This window comes from Alosa sapidissima, chromosome 15 (genome assembly GCF_018492685.1).
Source record: "Alosa sapidissima isolate fAloSap1 chromosome 15, fAloSap1.pri, whole genome shotgun sequence".
Taxonomy (NCBI): Eukaryota; Metazoa; Chordata; class Actinopteri; order Clupeiformes; family Clupeidae; genus Alosa; species Alosa sapidissima.
Window position 1 is genome coordinate 13,998,774 of NC_055971.1, and position 20,766 is coordinate 14,019,539.

Genomic DNA, 20,766 nt, shown 5'->3' on the forward strand with positions numbered 1-20,766 from the left:
GTCACACACACACACGCTGGTTTTAAAAGGAGCCTAATTGCGTTTATGGAGTGACAAAAATGTTTATAAAAAACACAGCAGCTGTTCCTTTCGCACAGGTTGGTGGCGTGTGGAAACAAGTCGACTGCACTATCACTCTATCAAATGTGTGTCAGAAACGGCCTCCATGCTAGCTAGACATGTTAGCAGCGGGTGGTCTCATGAATGAAAACAAATGGGGCGATTATTGGACTTCAAAAATCATTTCAAAATACACTGGTGCAATAAAAGAGACAGGAAAATACATTATACTCAATGTAATATGAGTAACCTAGAGGTACACAGAATTTCACCTATTGAAAATCCCAGGACTGGAGACAGAATGTCTCATCAATGTTTTCACAAAAGCACCATGCAAAAATACATAATGCTAAAACAAACAAGTAGCCTACATGGTCTGTTTGTAAAAACGGCAGTTAAAATGGCATAATGATTGTGCTGTAGATTATCAATACACTACGGTATATCACAGTACAGTAACCTCAAAATGGCTGGAAAAAACACGTTCCACCACGTGCACATATCAAGCACTCTCAACAATGACAGAAGAACAATAACATAATACAGCGCCAACATAACTAGACATAATGCTTTTAAAATAATACTGTCAAAAGAAGGGGAAATACAGGGCTGGTACTGATGCTATTGTAGTTGGGCAGCTATTAGTGTTCTTGTGTATGTGCCATCAGTCTTGAGACCATTACTTTTTTTCTTTTTCTGTTCAGTTTTGAGAATGAGAGCTTCCACACAAAAACATCTGGACACATCACGTTTGTGTGACAGTCCTTCGGCTGTTGTAAGTGCCTACAAATATATGTTGTTGCTGATTGATATTCCTGTTAACTTATCAAAAGAATGAAAACAAAATGTAGCGTGCATTGACTTTAAATGCCTCACCAACAGTCACATTGTCTGTGGTCTGTGGGAAGTGCATTTGTGGGAACATGTGACTCATGTAGGTGGGTTACATGATGGCACACGAGAGCAAAGACCTCGTCATCGTGGCCCATTTGGGCATGTGAGATCCATGTAACCTATGAAGACACTCTGACTCATCCTAAACATCATTGCAGTCATCATCATGGGAGTGATACTGCTGGTGAAGACCTGTGTTTTTTCTGAGATCTTTTGCTCACACGCACACAGACACACGAATAATGAGTGTGGGCCATCCACTTCGCTAACCAGAGGTGCATACAACTCATTCCTGCAACACATCTCTAGCAATTTTACTCTAGAATCTCCAAAAATGACTAAATTACTAAACTTGCATTATCTGGCGAAAAAGGCATGGAGTTCTTCCCTTTGCGTTCAGTTCAGGGGAGACACAGCGCCCCCTAAGAGTCAGCAGCATGAACTGTATCTTCTCAACATTCTTTAGTGTTTACTTTAAGGGTGAATCTAAGAGACGCCTCTTTTTTTTCCTCAACAGAAACACACCCTAACAGTTCACAGGAGGGTCGTCACAAATACATACTGTAAGCATACAAACAGCAGCACAATGTAACTTGTCCTGCTTGACAGATGTCGTGAGAGAGCACCAACTCTATAAACCCCCCTCCCTCTCTTCTCTATCCAAGGTCACAGCCAAGAGAGCAGTGCATCGTTGATTTTCCTGAGCACCCTCCCCCCCCCCCCCCCATCCCATCCCATCCCCCCCCCCCCCCCCCCCCCACACACACACACCCTTCAGTTGAGGCTGCAGCAGCTTAGATAGCTGATGCTTTTCCCTTCGCCAGGCATGGGCGAGTTCTCACTGTTGTCCAGTGTGTTCTGCTTGGCCTCGCGAATGAGCTCGCAAGCCAAGTCCAGGAAGAGCTTCTCCACGTTGTCCGACTCTTTTGCGGACGTCTCCAAGTACAGCATGCTCTGGGCCTCGGCGAACTCCTCCGCTCTCTGTCTTCCGACCTCCCGCTTCTCAGCCAGGTCGATCTTGTTTCCTGCCGCGCGGAGATTTAGTGTCAGTATACGAGGAGGGGATTAGACTCCCCTCAGATAGCGAACAGGCAGTGTTTAAACATGCTGATACATAAATACATTTAAGTGAGGACAGCAAGCTGAACAGCCTGTCATTCAAAGTCAGCAGGATTATACTGCAATGCAGTCCTGACTCTCTCTTACTCCTGAACTAACTTCAGCTAGTATATCTAGATGTTACAATACACTGTTAGGGTCTAACATGGATCACAAAAACACATTTGACTCGAGTCTATTAAATATAAATACAGAACATTTGATGTGAGATACAACAGTTACTAATATGTGGTGCAGTAGATGAGACGTGAACCAGGGAGACATATCTAATGTTGAAACACAATGTTGACAAATTTGACATGTTACACTGCTGTACTATGATGGTCTCTTTCAAAAGGCAACAGTGAAAGACCTCCAAGTTAAACAGAACTTTGTTTATTGTGCAGATTTTACCGAGCAGGCTGATTTAGTCATTGCCAAGTATTGAGTAGTATTTATCCACCACAGCTGTTCAAATGCATAGATACGTGTACAGGGAGAAAAAATATTTTCCTACAGCATTAAACAAATGACTAAGCATTGGAATACACTGCATTTCACTAAACTGAAGTTGAAGTGTAACTCTGGAGTAAAAACAACCTAGGGTCTATTTACGGTAGTTAACGACTACAAACTTTTGATTGAGAGCAAAATTACCTTAATTGGTGGTGTTTTGAGCAAGACTGTTTATTTGCATTATCACTGAATGGGTTAACAGTGATGCTAACTGGGCAAGATGCCACGTCGCATGGTTTTATACCACTAACAATGCTCAAAATACACTGTCTGGAAAAAAAAGGTCACACACACTAATATTTAGTTGGACCGCCTTCAGTTTTGATTATGGAACGCATTTGCTGTGGCATCGTTTCCACAAGCTTCTGCAACATTTATTTCTGTCCAGCATTGCATTAATTTTTCGGCAAGATCTTGTATTGATGACGGGAGATTCAGACTACTGTGCAAAGTCTTCTCCAGCACATGCCAAAGATTCTTAATGGGGTTAAGGTCTGGTGATGATGTCTCATGCTCCCTGAACCACTCTTTCACAATTTGAGCCCGATAAATCCTGGCATTGTCATCTTGGAATATGCCGTGCCATGAGGGAAGAAAAAATCCATTGATGGAATAACCTGGTTATTCAGTATATTCAGGTAATCAGCTGGTCTTAGGCACATAACGTTGCTGAACCTAGACCTGACCAACTGCAACAACCCTAGATCATAGCGCTGCCCCCACAGGGAGGTTCTTATTTGTCTAGTTAAATTCAGGCGGTGGCCTTTTTTTTGGCCAGGCAGTGTATAATTACACTTCTGTGGTAGTGTGGTGAGGGTTTCTACAGACAAAGCGAAGTATTGTAAATTTTGAAAGTGTACAGAGAGGTTATAAAGACCTGTGTCTGTAAGAAAGAAAATTCCATGGCTTCCTGGTCCGGTATCAGCGGGCGTGTTCGACCTTGCAGCGCTGGGCAGATCTGGCTGAATCTTTAAATACAAACATACCGTCTGCCAGATATGCGCAGCACTGATTTGATCAAACACGCCTGCTGATCTGACGATACCAGACCAGGAAGCCATGGAATTTTCTTCCTACGGATACAGGTCTTGTTATAACCTCTTTGTACATTTTCAAAGTTTACAATATTTCGGGTTGTAATTATATTTTGAGCAATGTTAGTGGTATAAAATAGCGACGTGGCATCAATGTTAGCCCATTCACTGATGATGAAAATAAAGGTCTTGCTCAAAACGCTATTAAGGTAATTTTGCTCTCAATCAAAAGTTTGAAGTTGAACTACAACAGTATACCGTAAATAGACCCTAGGTTGTTTTTAATCTGGAATTATACTTGAAAGGTACATTTCATAATTCTAATCCAAGAAACATTTCCTGCTAATTGCTCTTTACATTCATTTAGCTGTTTGTGTGCACTAAAAAAAAAAACTCAGGTGTTCATGCACAGTCCTGGTGGTTTAAATGGAACACAAACATAGCCACTCAGACTGTGTCACGGAAAGGGCGGGTTTAATTTGATTGCCTTTTGGGCTCAAATGTCAACAACCTCTAGTTGGAAAGTCTACAAATCTGCTAATTCATAATTATTGATGTCTGACACAAAACTTGGAAATTCTGGACCTTCAAGTTTCACGTTCTACCTTGATGAGACTTGCTAGGTCGGATCTACCAATGAAACACAGGCACATACACATGGAGACTTACCGACTAGGATGGTGACAACTTGGTTGTTCGCATATTGTTCGATCTCCCTCAACCATTCTGGAAGGCAGCGGAAGGAATCCTCACAGGTGATGTCGTAAGTGAGAATGAGAGCGTTGGCACTGCGGTAGTAGCTTTGCGTAATGGACCGGAACCTCTCCTGCCCCGCTGTGTCCCAGATCTGAAGCTGCCAGAACCCATAAAGTAATAAACCATATGTTGCTGTTAGCATACTGTAATTAAATAAATAAAAGTGCAGTTTGCAGTTCCTGTGTTCCAATGTATCTGCCCATCTTCGATTCTGGTTTTCTAGGGGGGAAATGTACTACTACTGCAAAGAAAATTAGAACAAATATAGTATGTGTCTGAAATAAAGAAAAAATATGCATGAAATGCACAGGAAGATTATTAGGCTATGTGAGGCTTAACTCTAAATAATAGAAAACTGCATTCTTAATGTAGTCTGATACGCCAGTCGTACATTAACAATATCATCTCTTACAGTTCAACAGAAAATATGATAAGACATCAATAAATACAATGAACTATCATATTATTTCATCATTATATAAATATGAGAATTGACTAGAAACATTATCAATCATTCTGCCCTCAGGAAGGAATAGCTTATGCCAGGCTTGGAATTTCATAACTTTAGGGGCAAGGCCAAGGCCTTCAGTTGGACATATTTGGCGGGAGGCACAAAGGCCAGATACAGTAGGCTACATAAAAATGAGCAAAGTTGTATTTAGCCTATTCACAGCAATAGACCTGCATCACTGTATGAAACATTACAGAAACATGATTATGACATATTACATAGAAATAAGTAAATCATCTGATTTTAATATTTACAGACATCTAGGCTATATTTAACATTTATTTTCTATTTGGCCTGTTATTAAATCATGTATTGAACAATTTAAGCACAGCTCAGCTTTAAGAATCTCAAATATAGTCTACATGCATGCTTAGCATTTTGTGATCATTAAGGCTACTTTGACAAACACTTAGTCAGCTGTATCCTCTGATTTTAATATTTGTTGATATCTCGGCGATATTTGTAACATTTATTTTGAGATGAATGGGTAGGGAGATGGGCGCAGAACTGTATGTAGAATAAGATGATTAAATTAAAGTTACTTTTCTCGCGAACAGTTTACCACAGCAACTAGCGGCTAACATTGTTTAAAAGCTAAGAAAAAGCTCTTTCATGTGAGGTGATGCATGTGATGTCTGTGTGATGAATAGGCTACTTCGTGAGTAGTTCAACAGAGAAGAATGGGTGAATTTGGACGCAATCAATTTCTTCCTGTGCGCTGTCACTTTCTCCACTGCGTAAAAGACTAAATGAATTTGCGCTGTAAATGCCAAGATTATTTTGACGGGCCATAGGCTAAATAAAAATGCTATTAGTCGGACGCAAAGCAGAATATTTAAAGAAGGGGGCACCAAGTGGCCTGTGAACCTCCTAATTTCAAAGGGGCATCACGGCCAACGCAAGGGGCAATGACGGCCATTGAAATTCCAACCCTGGCTTATGCATTAGTGTTTATCTATGATCTATGAGTACAACAGAACCTCTTCAGTTAGAGGTTTCAAGGAATCGGCAGAGACATTAGTCTCCACAGCTGCATTTTCTCTCTTCAAACAGACCAGACATTTGAAAACGCACCAGAGAGACATTAATTAATATTCATAACACCCATCATCTCAGTGCAACTCTGTCTGAGGGGAATTTATCATGTGTACGTAGATGACAAGGCATCAAAGGCAGAACTGGAGCAGCTTTCTACTGAGAATGCTGATGATTTGGGCAGTCACAGGGCAAATCTTAGTCAAGAGCCTAGCATTTTATTTCCCTTTGTGTTCAACGTGTTGAATTAACCAACAAGGCAAGATAATATATTCTACAGGTAGGGTAATAGAAGAACTGTTTTTAATGCCATCTGTTGTAGTATCAGCATTACATTATGATATTACATTGCTATTCACAGCGTAGTGATACGTATCAGTAACATGAGAAGAAAGCCAAGCCATTACCTTGACCTTTTCCCCTTTTATTTCCACAGTTTTGATCATGAAGTCCACCCCGATGGTGGCCCCTTGCCCAGGAGGGAAAAGGCCCTGGAGTGCGGAGCAGAGAGAGACAGCATGAACCCCAGACATCTCACTTCATGAATGTCCTCTTTGTCATTAACAGTAACTGTTCATAACATCCTAATGGCTGCACAGGGGGGGGGGAACCACACTCCATATTAAGGTTCCCATAGTGTTGCCATTTACAAAGTTATTAAACTAACAACACATTAACTACAGCTAACAATATTATTGGCTAGTGTTTTGTATTGGTATTACTGGTTGTCATGCTTACATTCATGAATTGTTTATGATAACCAACATAATACATATTACTGAAGGGGTCCAGGTTCTAATGAGCAAATTGTTTGTTAGCATAAACAATCCTTGAATGTCAGTGGCATTAGTTACAATTTATTAATACTGAAGTCCATGCTTTGTGAATGTTAAGTATTGATTTACCTAATTCTATCTAGAGGAACCTTCATGTAACATCTCTGTAGAAACATAGTACAGTCTGTCCCTTTCTATTTTCTCACTCTCTTCTTATAACCTTTTACCTGCTGAGCATCTCTTGTCACAACACTGGCAGCAGCAACAAGACCAAAGGGCACCAAACACTTCAAACAACATTCTATGAGGTCCTTACAGTATATTATTCAATCGGCTAATTTACCTACAAGGAAAATAGAAAATTGAAACCAATAGCATTACCAACCTGTGTGAACCGCCGGACAAGGCAAGTCTTCCCAACTCCTGCATTTCCAATCAGCACAATTTTGAACAAGTAGTCATAATCTTCTGTACTCATACTCTATTTTAGAAAAACAGAAAGATTTAGATTAGACCTCATAGTTAGGTCACCGCATGTAGGCTACTCTGTGTCTATTTCACTGAATTTTATATTTTTGTCCTTTATATGTTTAGAATTTTGACATTGTCATTATTATGTAAAAACTATGTGTAATCTTTCACCTCTATAAACTCAGTATCTGTATCATGTAGAAGAGTTTTCATAAGCCCTACAAAAGACCTATTGTCTAAGTAAAACACATTCAGTGTTTCTCTCCTTCCTCTCTCTGGAGGGTCCAAGACGTTGCTATGGTAGAGCCTTCTGTGCATGTGTTTTAATGTGCTGGTTGCCAAGGCCTATGGCAAGATACTGAAAGGATTGCAATAAAACCAAAACACACACAAGGGCTTTAGGGAGACAGGAGCCCTGCAACCCAGAACACATGCATCACATGTCTCAAAAAGAACACAGAGAGAGAGAGAGAGAGAGAGAGAGAGCGCAGTGACAACATCATCATTCATACAGTGTTGAAGGCGTTAACTAGTTCTACTGTAACTTCACCAACGTACGAAATCCAAAATGTAATGTCAGAAAGCTAGAGGCTGGAGTTTAGGCCTTTATAAGGCGTAAGACAGCGCCCGCGTCCGAATGAGTCATAGAAAAGCATCATTAAAGCTGTTTGAAGGTAAATAACAATTTCCTCAAAAGCAAATCAATAAACACAACGTGTGGAATTCCCATGCAAAATCACTGCACAAAAAAATCACTTGACATGTCTAAAGGTAACAACACTATTTTCAGTGATTAACGTTGTCTCAACCAGCTGCAAGACCCATTTCATAAAACCACACAGGCTTTATAATTGGGTGAGTTTCTTAAATAGTTAAGTTAATCATTTTGGCAACAAATAATATTGTGTGCTGTGGCAACATGGGGAACTGAAATACTCAGCCACATGAAATTGACACCGTTCTAATTTATATTCAAAGAGAAAAAACAGATACGCTTGCTAACAAAACAGCCATCAAAACAGCCATCCAAACAGCCGAACCTTACTGATGCTTTGGCGCTAGCTAACGTAAAAGGCTAGCTCATATGTAAAGCTAATTTTGAACTAATGCCGGGTATTCACGTCGTACGTTATATATATGCCTAAATTGTGAAAGACTACAGATACTGTACATCCCCTGAAATTACCATTCGAGCATCCATAAACCATGAAGAAGAGAACTCGGGAAGCTGTGGCTAACCGCTAGTTTGCTAGCCACCAAGATGCTTGCACTTTGGACAGCATTAACTTGAATAACGGACATATTTTATGATATTTGCACTTACCATAAATTGGGGGATGGACCCCGATAACAATACTATTTCGTGTGCATTCGGTACTGCCTGCAACAATCAACGCATTCGGGTTGTATTGACAGCCCAGCTTGTAATATTGGTAAAGCTGCTCCGTGTTGCACAATGATTGCAGAGGAGTTTCCTCCGTTTTTACAATGACATCATTCCAGTCAGCCCACCATGGCTAGGACCACTGAGAACATCGGGACATGTAGGCTAGGCTGTGGCCTATGATTATATGAAATCATATTAGTGTGCTGTAATGGATTTAAAAGTAATCGATTTCAATTTCAATTCATGTAAATACGTTATTGTCCAAAAAGAGCAATCAGTGTCAAATGTCATTAAAACATGATGAGCTTGAACCGATGCCAAAGTGCACATTTAATTGATTCAATTTAAAGTCACACAAATTGGTCATACAGTTAATGGTTGTCACTATGCATCTCTTTCAGTTAAGCCATCTCAGAGGTATAGGTAAACTTTACCTACACCCTTTCATTAGTCAAGTCAAGTCAAATGTATTTATATAGTACATTTCAAAGCAATAGCATTGCACCAAAGTGCTTTACATAAAATAATAATAATAATAAAATAATAATAATAACAATAATACATATACATACATATAAACATATAAAAAAAAGGGAGAGGTGAGGTGAGGTAACACAGGGAGTGTTAAAAGCTAGGGAGAAGAGGTAGGTCTTTAGGTTGGATTTAAAACTACTGGGTGATATCAGCTAAATTGGGCCAATTTTTGGTAAATCAGTTGGGAAAATAATATAATACTATTTATGCCTTTTCCAAGTGTTTGTATGATTACTAATGACTGTTTTTGATCATTTTGTGTTGAAATTATGTCATAAAATATAATTATTTAGGCCCTACAGTTCTTGAAACATCAACTGTGCCAACTTTTTTTGCAAGCAGTTTCAGGTAAAATGGGCCAGCATCTAAGGTAAAATGGGCCAGCTGTTTCAGGTAAGCATTCGGCCAGTCAAAATGCAAAGGGAATGGTAATTTATCATCAATTTTAATTTCAAAACACAATATTCATATGTGCCATTAAAAAAAAACACATTGTGGGTGCAAACTCACATATTCAAATGTGCAATTAAAAAAGACCATTGGAACAGCACAGATGAATAGATGAATAGATCAGTGACAGATCAGTGTGTGTGTGTGTGTGTGTGTGTGTGTGTGTGTGTGAACAACACATTTTGAACGAAATGCGCAAATTACAAAAAATCATACAAAACTGGTAACTGATATATTAAAAATTAAAACATTGATATCATTATTCTCCTCTTTGCTTGTCTCCTCTCATCCTTCCTCCTCTCATTTCCTCTCTTTCCTTCTCCCTCTCTCCTCTCCTCTCACTTCATTCGCATTTGCCATACTCACTGTAAATAAAATATTGACCACCATTATTATTGGGGGGGGTGGGGGGTGTCATGGTGAGTGTGTGTGTGTGTGTACGTGTGTTTGTGTCCGTGCATGTGTGCGTGTTGGTTGGTGTGCGAGTGTGTGGGTGAATGCGTATGTGCATGGGTGTGTGTACACACACACACTGTAAGGCCCGACTTCTGCCCAAAACTTCTGCATTTGTAAAGAATTGTAAAGGCATCCACACATGTAAAATTCAATTTACATGTGTGGATGCCTGTGTTTGATCTGTATTGTCTTAGCTGGCCATGGCCAAAGATCCCCAACACCCGCTCATGCATAAAGTGACCATTTGCTCCTTGTTCTGGCCCCTCTACTGAGTGATAACTCAGAGCCTGTCCACACGGAGACGCTTTTTAGGTTAAACGCAGAGGTTTTGCTTCGTCTTGGCCGAGCGTCCAAACGAATCCTGTAAACGCACTGCCCGAAACCGCACTTTTTTGAAACCTGGTCCCAGAGTGGAAAAATCTGAAACCGTAGCCCGTTTGAATTCGTTTAGACAGCGAAACCGCACATCCTGCTTGCGTATCGATGATGTCATAGCCACACCTCAGCTGCCCTGGACTTGCACTTATAGTATTGCCTAACAATACTAGTTTTCATACATGACATTACCTACGATTACACTCCGTAAGATAAATATCACAACTGGTGCTGCGCAGCGCCGATAGCTTATGACTTGGTGGACTGAACACTGTTTTTCCCGGTGTTTTTTATGCATTCTAGCTACTGTCAGTGACGCGAGAGAACTTAAGTTATTAAGAAAGTGCGGTGTAAGTTTAGGCTACATTAATTTGTGCGTAGTGCCAGTGTCATTCATTTATTTTACATGTCTTACAACATATATACATGCATTCACAGTCGAGTGAAATCAGATATAAGCATACAAAGATGCTTAGAACTCACGTTAAGCCGATGGTAGCACACTGAATGCAAATGCGCGATTTGATGAAGGCAAAAGTATTGACTGCTAACGAAGGTTTTATAGCAATATTATAAATGTGGCGACAGAATAGCCTAGAACTTGGGTAAGCCTTGCGTTTAGTAGCCTAAATGCGGTGATAGCCAAAACTAATGTGAATCACGGACTATCCTACAACCAAAGAAAGTAAGTGATTAGTAGGCCTACCTGCGTTAGCCAAATAAAGGACGGGACTGCACCCTTAAAATACAAACCGTAAAATAAAGTTTATTAGTTTTACAGTTGACAGTTGACAGTTCACCATCAGTCCACACAAACAATTCTGGTTTCCTTGCACTAGTCATTTCGTCATAGCCTATTCTGTCTATTTGTAAAGCGCAAGTTTTGGTCAATTTCTGTAAAGAAACAGTGCCACCTATAGGCCTGGGGTATGAAGTAACTTGTTGAGTCGTGTTGAGATGGATCCGTTTGGACGCAAATATTCTTGATACGGTTCCAGGGAAGACGGAGGAAAAAAAGATCGGTTTGGTACGTGTGGACTAGGCCTCAGTCCTGGGCCTACTTGATGTCTTGTGGTGAGATAGGCCAACCTCATTATCATACAGTATTGCTCTGTAAATATGTGTTGTGAATAATACATTCATGTTTGGTCTTGAATTAATACTTGTAATGTGGGCAACAGTCTGATTATGGTTTTGGTACAACTGAATGTATCTGTGCATAGTTGTAGATTAAGAATTAAACTGTAGCATAAAGTTATGATATCCACCTGGGCCACACCCATCAACCTCAGACAACAAAGGCTCTGATGAGTCGGGGGTGACCCAAGTGAATGATAAAAGTGGAGGCTCTGGTCCTCCAGGGCTCTTCTGTCTTCTTTCCCATCTTGGGGCTTCTTTTCCCATCTTCTCTTCTCTCTTCTTTTCCATCTCCACTCTCCTCTTGAGCTAGGCCCTTGTGGCTTGGTCTTCTGCCTCTCTCTCCCTCTTCCTCTCTCTCCCCCTCTTCCTCTCTCTCTCTGTCTCCCTTTGTCTTTCTCTCTCTCTCTCTCTTTCTCTCTCCCCCTTTCTCTATCTCTGGGTTTGTATTGTTTTATCTGGTGTATCTGTTATTTTTAACTTGTCAAGTTTACCTCTGTGAATTGGTTAAAGGAGAATTCCGGTGTGATATTGACCTTAAGTGTGTTGAAACATGATACCGAGTGTGAACGTATGTCTCATAGCCCATCTCGGCTTGTCCCCTGCACTCCAAAATCTGGCGCTAGTTAGCCGATGCTACCAACAGCTTTTTCAATGGTGGTGCTTCGACATCGGGCTAGCCATGCAAATAAATCACTGTTTTACACCATTTACGAGGCTCAATGTATCTCCACACTTCATTGGTAGACTTCCGAGGGCCCTGACATTTAAAACGAGACATTGAGAACTTTGAAAAAGCACTGGTAGTTTACTTACAAGACGATTTATACAGACAGTATCTTCACGAAGTTTAGCGTTTGCAGCCATCTTGAATTTAGTCACGATAAGTCGAGCGACAAGTAAGAATGAACAGGTATGATAAGGAATCAGATTCCAAAAATAATTCCGTGGAAATGCATGGATTCCAGTTGCTGCTACTGGAAGAAACTGGAACGAACGAACTGGAACTGGACGAAACTTTTTCTGATGTGAGAAATGCTACTGATGAGATTCCAGACCATGTTGTGCAAGACTCGTTCGCAGGCAACCAAAGCTGTGGGCCTACCTCTTCTGAAAGTGGCACTGCACCGAAGCCAACAGCTCAACCTGATGAATGCGCTGTGGCTACAATCCGACGCATGGACACAATTAGCGGCCAAAGCTCGATCAACAAGCGGAAAGGCCAGACGAGGAAAGCCAGCAGATTCTGCCATTCGTGCCACAAAGTGGGCCATGACGAGCGAAAATGTTGGACGTTTGGACTGGGGAAACCTCCGCCATATTTCCTGAGACGCCGCGAACGAACGGAGCCTCTTGACAAACAACAAAACGGTCTGAAAGATGAACCTTTAATCATGATCAAAACAGCAGTTAAAAATGAAATATCACGCCTTACTCGCCTGTTTAGCCAATTCCTAACAAAGATCTAACATGTGTGGTTCTCCTAGCATCTCCATACCTCCAGTCCAGACCATACATCTAGGTATTAACGCTCCAATTGCTTTGTGTGTGCTGTCACTGGGACAATGTAAAAGATTTACTGATACTTCTTGCCACTCAAAACCATGGTAACACAGATATCTTTCTTACTTCTAAATTGATAAGATTTAGAAAGACATTCGGAAACACATATTTCCATAATTATGTTAGCCTTCTATTTAAATGTTATGCCCAATAGTCTGCCAAGAGGGCGTCCACACATGGCTGACTGCGTGTGTGGCAGACACATAGTGCTAACATTTAAATGTTCACTCAATTTTATGTACTAGGTTTGTTGTATGCTCCTGTATAGAGCAATAGACTCTGTAGGTTTTTTGTGTTTTCAAAGCACCTAGACTGTACAGATAACCTAAGTAGTAAAATTATTCCTTATAACTGCAGGAGAAATTTTCAAATATTCATTCTTAACAGTCCCGACAGGATTATGATTGTAATGTCCAGAAGTGATAAAGCACATATACATACTTAACATTAACACCACAAATTGAGGAATTTGGATTGTTGGGAGTAAGATACATGAAAAAAACAGACTAATTTGCCTTTCTTTTTGATTTATTTGACTTTCTTTTGGTTTTGAAGTTTGATGTTTTCATCAACAAGAAATGATTTATTTTATGTAACAACCTTTTCAAACTGAGATACACCAGAAACTTGTTTTATTTCTTTTATTCCAGAATTTGCATATTGTTTTTGCCTGTTCTACTCTTTCCCCTATCTTTTCTCTTTCTTGTCTCTCCCTATCCCAACTCATAGAAAATAAGACTGTTGCTGTTCGCCCACAATGTAATGAGATGTTATGTCAAAGCTATGATATTACATGTCTGATTTCAAAATCCCAGTTATGGATTTGAGCCGTTGCCAGGGTCTGCTCAACTCCCCAGGTCACCTTTACACAGAAGACAAAGACATTCGCACCCAGAGGGTGTGACAGCTAAAGGACTCGTGACTGGAAACCTGGATAACTAATGCCAAACGCATGGCACTGATTTGAGAGTCTCCTTTGGACACTATGAACAACAATGAGAGGATGGACAACGGGTCTTGTTTTGACATCTGTGAATTTATGAGTGACTCACGCTGTCAACTGGGCGATCTGTAAACACACACACACACACACACACACCCTCACACACATGTGTATGTGTGTTTGTGAGTGACACAGAGGATGGCCCATTTTAGCTGAAACCATGTGGCCCATTTTACCTCAGTGGGTTAAGGTAAATTGGGCCGCCAAGAAAAACATCACTTTTACAAAAAATAAGTTCATACCGGTATACCAAACTAACAGCATTATTTCTGGTGAATGCCATCATGACAGATATTATGCATAGTTTTTTTTATGTGCATGTTTGTTTTTTTATAGATTTGTCATCCTTATAATAGTTTAGTAGATTTGATATGCCAGGCTACTTACCATGCAGCTTTCTGGTGCAGTCTTGATTTGAACTATTGCCCCGCCCACCATAGCAACCATAAACCAATCAAATCACCTGTTACTTGTCAAGCACAGTTATGACAACAGTCTGAAATCCTTTGCAGTCATTGGCTCTAAATTCCAGAGGGGCTGGGACCCCCAAACCTTAAATGGCCCATTTTAGCTGATGGCCCATTTTACCTCATATCACCATGATGGACACCCTAATTTCCTTCTGAATAAATAAAGCATCTCTATCTATCTATCTATCTATCAATAGTGGGGCAGGATTTCACAACATCAGGAAGGCTATTCCAAAGCTGGGGAGCATAGACAGAGAAAGCTCTGTCACCTTTGGATTTAAGAGAGGCAGAAGGAACACAAAGAAGACACTGGGAAGATGATCGAAGAGGTCTATGACAGTAAGGAATTAAAAGATCACATAAATACTGAGGTGCTAAACCATGTAAAGCTTTGAAAACAAACAGAAGATTCTTTGTTCCACAGGAAGCCAGTGCAGTTTAGCCAACACAGGTGAAATGTGGTCACGTTTCTTAGATCTAGTCAGTAATCTGGCTGCAGCATTTTGGACCAGCTGGAGTCTGTTTAGAGTAGATTTATTTACACCTACATACAGTGAGTTGCAATAATCAAGCCTAGAGGAAATAAAGGCATGTATAAGGATTTCTAAATCACTGTAGGAGAGAGAAGACTTGAACTTTGCTATTGTCCTAAGTTGGTAAAAACTTCCCTTGACAACGCTGATCAACGTTCTTGACCACACTGTGATGGTTACCAGACAGAGGGCCAAGAGACTTGCTTACATTGTTGACAGATTTTGGTGGTCCAAAAATGATTACTTATGTTTAGCTGTAAAAAGTTGTTAGCCATCCAATTCTTAAATGTCATTAAGACAAAGAAAAAGGTTTGTCAATGAGCAGGAATTTTCAGGGGCCACCGGTATATAAAATTGGGTATCATCTGCGTAGCAGTGGTAACGACTATTGAATTGATTGAAAATGGAGCCCAGGGGAAGCATGTATAAAGAAAATAATAGAGGCCCTAAAATAGAACCCTGGGGGACACCACACTTAATGGGAGCAAATGACGAAGAAGCATTGCCTAAATGCACTGAAAAAGATCTATCAGTTAAATAAGATCTGAACCAATTCAATACAGTGCCTTGCAGACCAACTTCAACACCCAGGCGTTTTAAAAGGATCTTGTGGTCAATGGTGTCAAAAGCAGCACTAAGATCTAACAGGACCAATAGGGCACAAGAGCCAGAATCAACAGAGAACAATAGATCATTATGGACCTTAAGTAAGGCAGACTCTGTACTATGAAGTGGTCTAAAACCAGATTGAAACTTGTGAAGGATATTAGAGGTGTTTAAATAGGAAGAGACTTGTGACAGAACAACTTTTTCTAAGATCTTAGAGAGAAAGGGCAGTTTAGAAATGGGCCTATAATTTTTCAAATCAATGGGATCAAGGGAAGGTTTTTTCAGGAGAGGTTGCACAATAGCGTGTTTAAAGCTAGAGGGTACTACTCCATTAGCCAGGGAGCTATTAATGATGCTCAAGATAAAAGGGCAAATAGCCGCAAAAGCTTCTTTGAAAAGGTGAGATGGAAGAATATCAGAGTGGCAAGAAGAGGGCTTCATATGAGAGACCACGTCTGACAACTGTGAGGAAGAGACTGGTTGAAATTGTTGAAGGCGGCAAACTACAGACTGATACAAAGCAGGATCAGAAATTGAGGGTGTGATATGAGACTTTATGTTGTCAATTTTGTCAATAAAGAAATTGAGAAACATCTCACAGGTTTCTGTTGTAGCAGGAAGAGAGGACATTGTAGTAGGAGGATTTATGATAGAATTAATTGTGTTGAACAACACTTTTGGTCTGTGAGCATTTTTGTGAATAAGCTCAGCATAGAAAGCTGCCTTTGCTGCTTTGACAGTGATTTGATAAGCCTTAAGAGAATCTCTAAATATATCATAGGAGACCTGTAGTTTATCTTTTTTCCATTTTCGCTCTGCTTTCCTACAAGCCTTTCTGAGCGAACAGGTAGTGGAATTTAGCCAAGGAGTAGTTGACCTATTGGATTTACACCGCTTTTGTTTTAAAGGAGCTACCGAATCAAGAGTGGCAAGGCAAGATGTATTAAAAAGAGTAAGTAGATCCTCAGTGTCGGTAAAGGTGGAAAGAGAATCTAAGACAGTAGGTGAAAGAGAGAGCATAAAAGTATTAGTGAACTGTGAGGCTGTGGTAGAATTAATAGCTCTGACAAGGGAGTAGGATGAGGGGGGTGGAGGGGGGGGACAAAATAGTGAAGATTCAAATAAAATCATAAAATGGTCAGACACACCAGTATCAACTATTTTAACATTGGAAACTAAGAAACCAGAGGACAACACTAGGTCTAGTGTGTGACCCTTCATTAGGCCTAGCTTCTTCACTGGCAAAGGCGTGAAAGTCAGTTCTTTATTGTATATTTCATTCAATCCCAGGAGGTGAGCAGATAAAAGCAGAGTTTCCAACTTCACCATTCTTCACGCTGAAGCAATAGGATTGAATCATAATTCAACCCACAGTTCCCACTGTGCCGCCTCCAACTTGCAAACTTTGATTAATCCACGCACTTAAAGAGCCATCTCCACCAAAAGACTGATGGTCTAGATATCTGCCATAGCCTAGACTCTTTACTTCTCCAGAGTTGAGCTGATAGAGTTCAGTTCCAAAGTTGCAAGTCTCTTCTCAACTGACGTCCCTCCTGGAACTCGGAAGCAAACTCACACTCCACAGGCTTATAACGGGGCAGATAACAGATGATGGTGATTATGTTGGCAGTGATGATGATGATGATGAGTGCCTGATTTCCTGTTTGTGTATGTAAAAGTATGTTTATGTGGTCCTTCTGTTTGTCTTTGTGAGACACTGTTCCTTGTAATCCACATGTGTGTGTGTCTGTGCTATTTGCGTATGAAGATGCCGATGTGACGATTGCAGTGGGGGCAGGAGTGGTGGACATCTTTGCATCCATCTATCAGGAATGGGATTAAGCAAAACCCACAAATCAACCTGAGTGTGTGAGAGACAGCAAGGAGGTAGAGATATATGGAAGGAAGAGGGAAACAGAAGATATAAATGTTATTTTTAAGGTCATTGATGATCCTTTTGGAACACTTTTCCAATTAGAAGATGGTCTGTGTGTGTGTGTGTGTGTGTGTGTGTGTGTACAGTATGTGTGATCTGTGTGTGAGAACCCTGTCTGAACCTTACCCCAGCAGTGTGAGTAGCAAACAGGTGGACCATGCGGCCATGCCGGATTTGTGGGTGGTATTGGTGGTGACCTGGTGATGGCAGTGTGGACACACAGTCACTGTGGGACTGTCGGCCAGTGCTACAGGCTGAACCTGAATTACCGCTACTGGCTGGCTCATGGTTTGGGTGGCAATCATCACTGGAGAAAAGATAATTGGGAGATTTTATCTGTGAGATTTGATGTGTGTGTGTGTGTGTGTGTGTATTTGTGTGTGTATGTGTGCATGCAGACCTTCTTGATGAATCACCACATTTCCTGGAATGGATAGGACTGGGTATGGGTTTGTATGGTTACCATGGTGATGGGCTTGGCTTTGAGCCGTATCTACCAGAAATCAGGAGGTAGCTCAAATTGTCAAAATCTCAAAACAAAGCAACATTTCCTTAGAACATCTGTCACACATCACAATAACAATAAAACTGACTTAAGCAAAAACAAACTGATTTCATGTTTTCGGGAACAAGTACTGTAGTTTGCTGGGAGGTTGGCTGCCACTGTTGGCACTTTACATAGATAAATGCCATATTCTTAAAAAAAACAAATCACTGAAATTGTGAATAATTTGTGCTTGATATTCATCTGGGTCATTACTTACATATCACAACCTGTCATGGGATGACTTTTAATGGTGCGCATGTGAATATGTGTGTATTTTCCTAAGATATGTTCCATTACCTATTTCATTATAGCTTGGTGGATAGGATCCAGGAGTGTAGGCAGGTGGAGGTGTGCTTGGCAACTGTGCTGAGTGGGGAGGATATGCACTAGCCTCCAGGTATGAAGGGGGTGGGGAGGCGGGGGATACAGCAGTGTCTGTGTATGCTGGATTATCCATCAGCACCTGTGATTTTAGAAGATAGCGATTAACGGAGTGTGTCAAAGAAGAATCTGCCTTAGTGTGTGTACATGTGTCTGTATCTCCACACACACACACACACACGAACATACGTGTCCATGCACACACAGACACACACATGTACATACTGTATGTGTCCATGCCCATTAAGAAAAATGAATCATTTAATGATCCCCTCTTAACATCACATTGAGACCAACATTGTCATTCCGTAAATCAGATTTCTGCTCATATCAGTTTATGCATTAAAATAAGCCTCGGAATCAGGGGTCAACATCATCATGAGCTGTGAGTCTCTCTCTGTGAGTCTCTTGCTCAAATATAGTCAATAAACGATTTTACGGATTTCAGATTGACCAATTGTTATGCCAATATAATTAGATCACCATTAATAATTAGCCTACTAGGTGTGTATAGAGTAATCTGCTTCAGTGTGTGTGTATGTGTCTACAGTGCTGCTTGAAAGTATGTGAACCTTGTGAACCTTTTATCATCACTAGTTTTCAAATATGAACTGCAGGTGTGTATATTTATCAAATGCATGGACTTGTTTAGAGGGAATTGTGTGAGAAGCCAAACAAATAATCAAACATGGAATTAATGTATGTACAAAAGTAAGTGAACCCCCAGCTGCACTGGTAAAGTCAAGTAGGTAATTGATTAATGTAAAACATATTTGGGTGCTGAAATAATCAATTAAGCATACTGATCAAACAGACTTCCTTTGGAAAGGGTTGAGCAGCCATGATTAAAAGAGAGAGGACATCCACTAAACCATTGTAGTGCCAAGGCATACCCACAGGGATCAACAATGCCAAGAGATATCCAAGGGCATAGAAGAGAGTAGTAACAGACCATCAGTCTGGGGAAAGCTACAAGACCTTCTTTCAAAGATTCTAGCTCCATTTATCCACTCTAACACCAATTATTTGCAAATGGAGGGCATTCAACATCACAGCAACATTTCTTAGAAGTGGATGCACATCAAAAGTATGACCAAGATGATGTACCAGAAAGATAATAAATTGGGTAAAAGCCAACCCACGCACCTCTGGAGAGTTACAGACCTCGATGGCAGCATCTGGAATAAATCTACACTACAAGTCAAAAGTTTTAGAACACGAATTTAGAATAGCTTGAAAAAGTGCTGAACTGTCAGAGGTTTAAAAAAGGTAAGGTTACCCAAAACTGAAAAATAATGTACATTTCAGAAGTATGGGTATAGTTTCTTTCACCATCAAAAGGCACTCAGAAACCGGGGGAAACTCTGACAGGAAGAGGTCTGGCTCAGAAGAAAGAGAGTCAAAATCAGAAGAAAGAGAGTCAACAGCTTATGTAATAGGCGGCTCACAGGACAACAGCTTCAAGCACAGCCTAATAGTGGTCGTAGTAGGTAATTCTCAGTTTCAAATGTGAAGAGAAGACTTTGACAGGTCGAGTTGCAGCAAGAAAGCCATTGCTAAGACATCAGAATAAGAAAAAGAACTTGCCTGGGCCATGAAATACCGCCAATTGACTACTGAATACTGGAAGGTGATATGGATTGATGAATCAAAATTTAAGTTCAATACGCAGGATTTTTGTACGCATCAACATCAACTGTCCTCAATTGAAAACATATAATGTCCGCAACACTGCTTTTGACTCCCAATTATTTAATTCGCATTAAACTAGATGTACCGCAGAGTGGTACAAAATATGACCGCCGCCCAGTCCAGCACATTTTTTCCACAAAAATAAATCACGCTGAAAGGCCTATATGATTCTAACTGTCGCACTAAATTGCATTATCCACACTCAATTCTCACTGGTATCTTCTAGACAACAAGTACCAAAACATGATTAGTTCATAGATTTCACATGTAAAATTAATTTTATACAACCCCACCCCCATCTTGCCTGTTCATAATTCTGAGAAATTCTTGAATTGTGTGCATGTGTGCGTGAACATGTTTATGTTTATGTGTGTGTGTGTGTGCCTGCATACAGTATGTGCCTGTGTTTGTGCATATGCATGCATGCGTACATATGTCTACTGTGTGAGTATGTGTCATACGTATGATTACTGTGAATGTATGTGTGCGTGTGTATCTGTTTATGCACATGTGTGCATACGGAATGGGTTAACATGACCCCT

The 20,766-nt window shown here is 40.5% G+C and overlaps 2 protein-coding genes across 2 annotated transcripts; both read right to left on the reverse strand.

Annotated features, from left to right (window-relative positions):
- Window positions 1–1,712: 1,712 nt before the first annotated feature.
- rab30 (RAB30, member RAS oncogene family) lies at window positions 1,713–8,646 on the reverse strand. The gene is made up of 5 exons (XM_042064739.1): window positions 8,476–8,646; window positions 7,066–7,161; window positions 6,312–6,395; window positions 4,272–4,455; window positions 1,713–1,979 (listed from the first exon to the last, which is right to left on the reverse strand). Exons 1-5 carry the CDS (start codon window positions 8,476–8,478, stop codon window positions 1,729–1,731), a joined length of 618 nt encoding a protein of 205 aa, XP_041920673.1. The 5' UTR covers window positions 8,479–8,646; the 3' UTR covers window positions 1,713–1,728.
- Window positions 8,647–16,784: 8,138 nt separating this feature from the next.
- On the reverse strand, window positions 16,785–18,719 carry LOC121684667 (lipopolysaccharide-induced tumor necrosis factor-alpha factor homolog). The gene is made up of 4 exons (XM_042064741.1): window positions 18,449–18,719; window positions 18,005–18,097; window positions 17,731–17,911; window positions 16,785–17,529 (listed from the first exon to the last, which is right to left on the reverse strand). The coding sequence occupies exons 1-4, from the start codon at window positions 18,717–18,719 to the stop codon at window positions 17,421–17,423; spliced, it is 654 nt and encodes a 217-aa protein (XP_041920675.1). The 3' UTR covers window positions 16,785–17,420.
- Window positions 18,720–20,766: the final 2,047 nt, after the last annotated feature.